Raw genomic sequence first — 10,031 nt, forward strand, 5'->3', positions numbered from 1 at the left:
GGTACGATGAAGAATGCCGCGTTGCAACTGAAAGAAAAGACGCTGCCTACAGGGCTACGTTAAAAGCGAGCGCGACCAGAGGAGTGTGTGAACGCTATCGTGAGTTGAAAAAGGAAGCGAAACCTCTACTTCCTTTTCAGGAAGAAAAAAGCAGAAGCAGAAAGGCATGGGTGCGAGGAGCTTGAGCTGCTAGCCACCAGGAATAACGCCCGAAAATTTTACCAAAAAATACGGCGACAGACGGAAGGTTTTAAGACCGGGGCCAACTCCTGTAGGAACGAAAACGGCGACCTTGTAACTGATGTCCAGAGAGTGCTTAGATTATGGAGGGGAAACTTCTCTGTTATCCTAAATGGAGGCAGCAGTTCACCGCGCAGAGAAGAACCCGATCCCGTAATCGATGATGATGAAATATATATCCCCCCGCCCGATTATGACGAAGTTAGAATAGCAATAACCAGATTGAAAAACAACAAGACCGTGGGCGCTGATGGATTGCCGGAAGGAAGAGTGCATGCCCGACGGTTGGAATCTAAGTGTTCTTTGCCCAGTCCACAAGAAGGGGGATACTGCAAAATGCACCAACTTATATATATATAAAGTCCTTCAAGTGTATTGTGCGAAAGATTGAAGCCCACCGTGAACCGGCTGATTGGACCTTATCAGTGCGGCTTCAGACCTGGTAAATCTACCATCGCCCAGATTTTCACAATGCGCCAAATCTTGGAAAAAAAACCGAGAAAAAAGAATCGACACACATCACCTCTTCGTCGACTTTAAAGCCGCCTTCGACAGCACGAAAAGGAGCTGCCTGTATGCCGCTATGTCTGAATTTAGTTTCCCCGCAAAACTTATACGGCTGTGCAAAATGACGGTGAGCAACACCATCAGTTCAGTCAGAATTGGGAAGGACCTTTCCGAGCCGTTTGAAACTAAACGAGGTTTCAGACAGGGTGACCCCCTATCGTGCGATTTCTTTAATTTGATGCTGGAGAAAATTATACTAGCTGCAGAACTTAACCGCACTGGAACAATATACTATAAAATCGTGCAATTACTGGCATATGCTGATAACATTGACATCATCGGCCTAAACACCCGCGCTGTTAGTTCTGCTTACTCCAAACTGGAAAAAGAAGCGGTAAAGATGGGTTTGATGGTGAATGAGGACAAAACGAAGTACCTGCTGTCATCGAGCAAAGAGCCAGCGCATATGCGCCTTGGCAACCACGCTACTGTTGGCAGCCATAATTTCGAAATAGTAAAAGACTTCGTTTATTTGGGAACATCATCAACACTAGCAACAACGTCAGCACTGAGATCCAGCGAAGAATTAATCTTGACAATAAATGCTACTTTGGACTAGGTAGGCAATTGAAAAGTAAAGTCCTATCTCGGCGAACGAAAATCATACTCTACAAGTCACTTATCGTACCCGCCCTGCTATATTGGGCAGAAGCATGGACCATGACAACAGCAGATGAAGCGGCTTTGGAAGTGTTCGAGAGAAAAGTTCTTCGAAAGATTTATGGACCCCTACGCGTTGGCGAGTACCGAAGAAGATTTAATGATGAGCTGTGCGAGCTATACGCAGACATCAACATAGTTCAGCGAATTAAAACGCAGCGGCTGCGCTGGCTAGGCCATGTTATGCGAATGAAAGATGATGCTCCTGCCAAGAAAGTGTTTCTATCGGAACCCGCCTATGGAAGCAGAGGTAGAGGGCGGCCCCCACTCCGTTGGAAGGACCAGGTGGAAAACGATTTAAACTCCCTTGGTGTGACCAATTGGCGCCGGTTGGCGGAGCGAAGGAGCGACTGGTGCGCCTTGTTGGACGGCCATAACCGTTTAGACGGTTAAGCGCCAATTTAGTTAGTAAGTAATATCTATCTCGATTAGTTTATGCCGTTACGGATTACCGTTATGCGAGTATAAAAATAATTTGACAGATGTCGCTCGTAGCCGCCGTCGTGAATGTAATCAGGCCTATTGCGGCACAGCTGAAGAAAATGTTTTTGCGAAGTCTCAAAACCAGGTTGGGATAATAACAGTGTCACCAAAACAGTTCTGTAAAAGGTGTTTCGCATATAAAATATATGTATTTATTGGAAAGTCTTAAACAAAGTTATTCACACAAAGTATAAATGGTGTGTTCAAAGGGAAAAGCAATCTCGGCCATGACACAATGAAGTTTTTCCATTCCAGTAACATCGCCACAATAACGCAAGATGTTGGGTTTGTAAATATTAAAGAACTTCATGCTAGATGGTGCCAGTGTCGCTCGATTTGCCGTTCTCCATAAAAATACGTGCAATCTACTCATCATGCATAAGATTGTGTTAAACGCATCTAAATGAAAAACTGCTAATGTGACGGGGCTTTAACGAGCAACGGGACAGTCATATGGCTGAGTGAATAGTCAAACTAGTATGAATATAGGTACTGAGGTTCGCATCCCAGTACTCGAAAAGTTAGCTAATAAAGAATTCGTGATTTAGAAATACATTCTAGAAACCATCGCCAAAGATGACTTGATACGAAACATTTGTTTACGCTCTCATTTTTTTCACTCTCACGAGGGATTTATCTCAAATTTGTGCTGACAACAATTACAGATAAATCCCTCGCGCCAGTTGAAGCGGGTGCCAGAACAAAAATGTGCCAGCTAAAACGAAAAACGGGCCAAACATTTCGGTAAACTTTAGTTTGACCTACAACTGTAGAAATGCGGTCTAAAATTATGGGGAAAAAGATAAAAATACTTGTTTTAGTGTAAATATTGTTAGTTCGAAGGCGGAGGGTAAATGTTATTTCCCATTCAAAGTTATCACTAAAAACAGGTTTTGTAAATATGAAGTCCTGATGCAAGCAGTCCATTTTGATCACAGAACCTGGAACGTCAGACATGTAGGGTAAGCCCTATCCACTAATGATGTTAACTATTACATCCTAGGTCCGATTTACTCAAATTTGAAAAGAATATTTGGTTTTCACTGTGAGTTAAATGCGTTACAATATTTGACTAATTAATTTAATCAAAATGTAAATTTTACTTAGATTTATTTATATTTAACTCTACCTAGTCGTATTATTGTAAAATAAGTTTAAAGAAATAAATATTTTCGACTATCATTTTATCATGTATGTCAAAAATCCCAATATTCAGATATATTAATTTTTGTTTGGAGTGGCATCTTTGGCAAATGTTATAAAAATGTGCATTTTGACAGCGCTCTCTCGAAACAAAGAGTCGCAAATCCATTCATCAATGTCATCGCAGTTTGTAGTTTTCTCTCTTATATCAACAACGAAATGAGAAAAAAAAATGTCCAAATTTGCGAACGGAAATATTTGTTCAAATAGGGACAATCTTACATTAGACTGCGATTTTTCGATCTATTGTTAAATCGTTCTCAAGGAGTTTGGTCGCGGCTACGACAATAGGACTATCAAGGATATAAACACAACAAAAACTGTTCACTCGCATTAGTAGTTTTTGAATATCGAATCCTTTTCAGTATTGAAGGGTTTGGTTTTCTTCACTTTTCCCCTCTCCATTAACATTTTATCGAAGTTGAGTAGAAGTATTACATACAGCAGCAAATAATAAAATAGCAGTGGAAATTTTCATCAGATTTTATTTTTTTATTTTCGATAATGTTAGAAAAAACTGCTATGAATTTTGTTACTGGAACTGTATCAACCAATTCCAAAAACGTTTTCGAAAATATTCGAAAATTCGAGAAAATTTTTGGAAATTTTCGAACGTATTATTCAGTGTTTTCGGAACTCTTTTGAGCATGCAATTTTGTAGCTTAAACAATTTTAGTCCTTAGATAATTTTCGTTTATGGGGTGGGGGTGTTGCAGATTTTCTTCCATGCAAAATTCGCGTAACTTAATTTTTTAAACAGAAGAAAATTTGAAACATAATACGTAAAAAAATTGTTAGAAAACAACTCGAATTTTGTGAGAAACCTATAACTTTATGAACTAAAAGGGATTGCTTATTCCAACAAAAAAAAAAAAAAAAAAAAGGATCAGAAAACTAAATCAAATGGTCGAAGCTGTCGTAAAAGTTTTCGAATTTTCGAAAACGTTTTTTAAATTGGTTTGCATAGTTTCAGTCATGATACAAGAAAACAAAGGAATTCCAGTTTGAGGTATTTGACATAAACTTTGTAAGTTGTCAAAATACTGAAAGGTAACTGCCGTCTCAACAAAACAATGTTTTGGTAATTTTTAATTTTTTATTAGCTATTTGCATTCAGCTATCAACATTTGAAGGATAGCTGTTCAAAAGTGTGAATTGATTAAAATACAACTAAAATGCCGCATCCAAAAAGTTAACCAAAATCAGTATACTCCTTTCAGGAGAGTACTTCTTGTTAAACGCTGACCACTTGCTTGGCAAAACCACCCTGTCGGTGTATAAAGGTTTTCTACCAGCTTTGGCATGTCCTTAGACTCCCACCACACATGGGATTCATGCCCTGCCTTTGGAAGTTTTGAAAAACTCCCCTTAACTACTTCAAAATATTATTATTATTCTGATCATGACATTGAGCGTCCTCTCTTCTTCAGATCTCCCATTTTCGATAGACACCATCCCATAGGAATTTCTGCGATCTATTAGCGTCCCAATCAGGAACTACTTCGTCGACCTGTTAATCTTATAGATAACTGAAACCGCAACGTTTTGCGTCTTTCAGAATCGCAGAGCAAAACCAAAGTGTCTGTGTTACCTCACATTAGCTTATCAATCGTGGCAGCAGCGCCCTTAGCAGTGAAAGCGGCACCGGTATTTCACAAGGCGGCCCAATTAAGGGAAGGATCTGTTCAAACGCGATTTAGGCGAACAATCGTCTAAGTCACTCAGCTACGTAGTAGCGTTAGGACCGCTCACCAGTGACAAGTTGCCTGTCCTAGCAAAGGCTTTAGAGCCTTCCGCGATTTACAACCAGATTGACTGAATTTTGTATGTGTTCGTGCAGTCGGGTGGCTTCGTGACACACGTATTTTTTGTCGGCTACACGTTGATGAAAATCAAAAATTTTTGATTTTTTCATTTGACGCTAGCTTATTTGATAGTCGCGGGGTGTAATTGACAAAACGCAGTGTTGTATTTAGTTTGTGTCGACATTCAAAATGAACAAGTGCGCGGAAGAACAGCAATTCATATTAAAATTTATTGAAAATTATCAATGTTTAGCAGCTTTATGGAATGTAAAGCTTTTATTATTACTTAATAAAATTTTTATTAATTTTTTTATTATTTAATAAAACTGCTGTAGTTGCAAGTAAGAAAAATCATCATCCGATGACGGCATATTCACGTCCGAACGCTACGGTTTCTCAATGCAAATGTTGATTGATGGCTTTTTATTTGATAGTCGCGGAGCAAGCGTCAAATATCCGACACGCACACATACAAAAATTCAGTCAATCTGGTTGTAAATCGCGGAAGGCTTTTAGACCCAATAGTGGAAAAGAAACTATGCTGTCTATGATGGTATCCAGTCTGGGATGCAGTAGATTTATGTTCTTGGAATACCGGTTGAGTTCAATACCTGCCCGGAACAGTAATAAACGTCAAAAAAAGAGTACCAACAAAAAAAAAACGACTCGTGTAGAGAGACCTTAGGTCTTACCTAGTAACTTTTCCTGTGCTTCACACAAGAAACAAATTTTTCAGATATTCTCCGCTTCGTGGCAAATAAAAAACAGCAAGAGGAATTGCATTAAAAATATAGCTTTGGAACTTTTATGGTTGCGCTGTTTCAAAAGGGAATGCCAAAACACAATTTATGTCAAAAGAGGGGCTGACAAGAAGAGGAAGTGTAACCTCTCTATATTTGTATCATATCATAGTTTCAGTAACAAAATTCATTTCAATTCGCTCTTTCTTAAATTATCGAACATCATAACTTTTTATTGACGAAATTTAGTAAACGTAGTCACTGCTATTTTCGTGTTCGCTGCTGTAAATGCCCTGATCCATTTAGACTGGTTATGAACCCAAGGCGAATCTATGCAAGGTGAAGCCAAAAAATGCAATTCGCAATCAACTGGAGTTATGCCATCATCTTGTACTGATTACGCCTTGTATAAATCTATTTTTCGCCCGCTACTATTGTTTGTGTAGTTTGTTAGATACATAGTTTCGTATTTACTTGATAGTTTTCTAAAGAAAAATAAACCCATATACATAAATGTCTGTAAATATTGTAAATATAAAACAATTCATTTCCCTTCTTCTTTTGCTTAAATTTCATATCATTTGTGATCTTTCATATCATTATCCTTTCACACACACAAACACACACATGCAACTCTACTCCCATTGCGTGACTTGTAAATATTGACAAAACAACTTGATTATCATCTCTATTGGTTTTTCATTATCGCATTACTATAATTATTAAATATCAAAAATTTGGGTTTTTGTAAATAAAAAAATTTTAATAAAATGTAAATTGTAGAAATGTATTTAGTAAAAATCGTACCATCACCTCAAATACCAAAAATAATAACACCTCAACAATCATCACCACCACCTGCACCAACACCACCAATACCAATACCACCACCACCACAACAACCAAAATCACTTGTTCAAATCATACCGCCTCGACTGTATTTAGAAATGTGTCGCATGGTGCAGAATCATCATCCGCAACGACAACGACTACAACAGCAACAGCAGCAAAAACGTATTTATCAGCGGCGAGAGCAGTTACTAAATGCTATTTAAAACATGCTAACAATCAAAATCAAAATTCTCATAAATCAACTAACCAACAACATCATACTCAAACCTCCTCTACCTCCTTCTCAACCTACTCCACAAATTCTTCCACTAATGCATCTGTCAACTATCATAATAATCATAATCATAACCAAAATATGCACCAAACGCACAATTCCCCATATTCCATATATTCCTCCGCCGCCATGACCCCCAATCATCATCAATTAACATCAAAATCGTTGAACGCCTTTAATTATGCTTCCAAAAATTCCACGAATATGAATTTTCTCAGTTTTACGGAAACGGAAGAAGTTCTACAAATTGGTATGCACAAAGTGCTCGTCTATGTAAAGAACCACCGTGATGCCTGGCCGTTTATGGATCCCGTTGAGGAGGATATAGCACCACGTTATTATTCCATTATACGGAGGTGAGTATATATATTTATTATTTGTGTTATTAAAGTTTGATTAATTAAGGTTATAGAAATAGTCGATGCAATGCTAGGTTAGGTTGTTCTGGCCGATCCGTGAGGACCTTTTACTTACTTACTTAATTGTCGTTTAACCGTTTAAACGGTTATGGCCGTCCAACAAAGCACGCCAGTTGCTTTTTCGCTCTACCAACTGGCGCCAAGTGGTACACAAAGGGAGTTTAAATGGCATCCACCTGTTTCTTCCAGCGGTGTGGGAGCCGCCCTCTTTCTCTGCTTCCATAGGCGGATTCCGATAAAAATATTTTCTTAGCCGAATCGTCATCTTTCAATCGCATGACATGGCCTAGCCAGCGTAGCTGCTGCATGAGGACCTCATCTAAACTAAATTTTCCATAGTGTTACTATAAGCTTTTTGAACGACCAAACTGAAAATCCCTATCAAAAATCAACATCTATGTTATAAAATAGCTTCGTCCTTTTGGCAAACACTAGAAGCTTTCTAGGACCTATCTTAGTTTCTGCTCCTAGATGTAATTTCTGTGTCACTCCTAATGACTGGAGTTTTAGCTTGACGAGCGCCTGACAAGAGCACAAAAAAGAGTCGTTCGGTTGCTTTTACTGCAGCCTAAGTTTCCTATGTTATTGTTGTTGTAGCGATAGGGACACTCCCCGAAGGCCCTGGGAAGTGTTATCAATGTTGAAGGTCCTTTGCAAGAGCCTCGGCTGCTAAAGAAAGGATTCGCCACTGGTAGTTGAGGTTGACAATTGGGTTGGAGAAGCTATATATTCGCTGGCAATCCCTTGAAAGGGTTGCATTACACAACCCTTGAATCAATTTGGTATTTTAGTCGGTTCTTACGACAGGCATACCTGCCGCGAGTATATTATAAGCCCTCTAACCCGCTGATAATTCCTGAGTAAAAGTAAAATCAATGAAACGTTTAATTCCAAAATTTTCCCGATTTCCCGATTTCCCGACTGCCAACACGCTCGACCTCGCAGCTTTTGACAGCGGAAAAAGAAGCTACTTAGCCTGAACTTTAGTTCCTTGGAAAACTTATGCAACTATGACCTCTTTAGGTGTACGAGCACAAGAAGAATTTTCTTCCTATCCCTTCCCATGCAGACCAGTCACATGGGTAGGGGTCATAAACGGTATCGAAAGAAGTTTATTTGTTATTGGCCTTTATATGCTACCAACGCCTTGAACCGAAGAAAATTTATTGATGAACTGAAAGAGCTTTACGCATATATGAAAATAGTTCAGTTTAACGACTTAGCTAACTATGTTATGCGAATCGATAAAGACACTTCGACTCAGAGTTTCAGTGTCTCGTTATTACTCTTTTAACCACTGTACGTACGGCCAGGGGTCGGTGAATTCCCCAACTGCCAGTTTGATCCCAATTAGCGTTTAAATACTTCGCCACGTGTTCATGGAACCAAGACGAAAAGGAAATATTAGATCATCTTTTTGGTGTTTCATACAACTTTTCGCCCAAAGCTCCCAAATCAGCCGATTGTCACTCATCTAGAATAATTGCAAGCGTAGTTTTCATCGTAGAAAGGTGCTGTATTGTGCATTGAAACGGTATGGGCTTCCACTTCCCGGGAAGAGACCGCCGATTGTGCAGGCTCCGAAGTGCTTTCCAGTTCCAAGAAAATGTGCCCATTGCGTTGTTAATAGTGACCGAATGATTTTCAGTTTTTCCACAAGATCCTCTAATAAAGAGTCGTCAACGTCACGATTTAATTTTAATTATGTCGTACCACAGTGTAATTGCAGTTAAACGGGATTCGTGGCGGAGCATTTGAAAACGTGGACTACATTGTGCACATGTGGGCCTTTCAGAATGCATTCCTAATAAGTAAGAGTGTATTTAAGAGTATTACAGTATCCAGATTGAAGTTGAGTGAAAGCAGCCCGAGTTCCCACTTTGTGCACATCATTGATGACCTCTCGGTACGGTACCCACGGCTGTTTTATGTATTCTCAGATCTCACCATTCTGCTTATTTTGATTGGAAACTTATAGAACCTAACGTTTAGAATGCCCAGGAAAACAGGGAACTCAACAGGTTGATAAGCGCCATTCATAGGTTCCGCAACCCAACTGTCAACCTCACCTATGCTACATATATGCATGTACCATATACAAATTTAGCAGGCGAGGCGGCTCTGGCAACCCTAAGTTCCTAATGCAACAAGGGGTGGGTGGGCGATATTGCCTAGAGGGTTGAATGCTGCCATATTAAATCGTTATCGAGATTACCGGGCTCGTAACGTAATGGTACTTGTTACCGGAAAGTACCGGCTCTAGTATATCCGGCAAATGACCATCAACATCGATAACACTTCTAAAATCTTGAGAGAGTATCCTTATCGCTGCAACAACAACAAAAAATAGCTGTGATCTGTCATAAATATCTTCCGCTTTCTCAATGTCGTTGGCTACCTCATTGGCTTAAGCAAAGCTTCGGTGTCGGAGGTCAAGCTTTATTGAAATTTAAATAGAGGATATATTTTGGAGACATTTGTCCTACTGACACTCCAGACCTTACATACCCAATGCATTAGAAATAAAATAACCGACATACCACCATGTACAGCCCGACCTAGACATGCATAGCGAATGCCAACCAATTAGAGCTCGTTTTGACCCATGAACTGTGAATTAATTTTTTTTTACAGACCAATGGATCTCTTAAAGATGGAAGACAAACTGGATAATGGTGAATACAATAAATTTAGTGACTTTCGCAATGATTTCAAATTAATTGTGAACAATTGTCGCCTTTATAACGGACACAACAATGGTAAGTTTTTATTTCTTGAGTTTCGAAGA

The 10,031-nt window shown here is 39.2% G+C and overlaps 1 protein-coding gene across 1 annotated transcript in view; it reads left to right on the forward strand.

Moving 5' to 3' along the window:
- Positions 1–10,031, forward strand: part of dikar — a 72,587-nt gene that overhangs the window by 48,582 nt on the left and 13,974 nt on the right. Inside the window, exons 7-8 of the mRNA XM_067788096.1 lie at positions 6,482–7,180; positions 9,878–10,002. Coding sequence (XP_067644197.1) covers positions 6,482–7,180; positions 9,878–10,002 — 824 coding nt within the window. The remainder of the gene's footprint in view (positions 1–6,481; positions 7,181–9,877; positions 10,003–10,031) is intronic.

The sequence above is a fragment of the Eurosta solidaginis genome, chromosome 5 (assembly GCF_040869045.1).
Source record: "Eurosta solidaginis isolate ZX-2024a chromosome 5, ASM4086904v1, whole genome shotgun sequence".
NCBI classification, from domain to species: domain Eukaryota; kingdom Metazoa; phylum Arthropoda; class Insecta; order Diptera; family Tephritidae; genus Eurosta; species Eurosta solidaginis.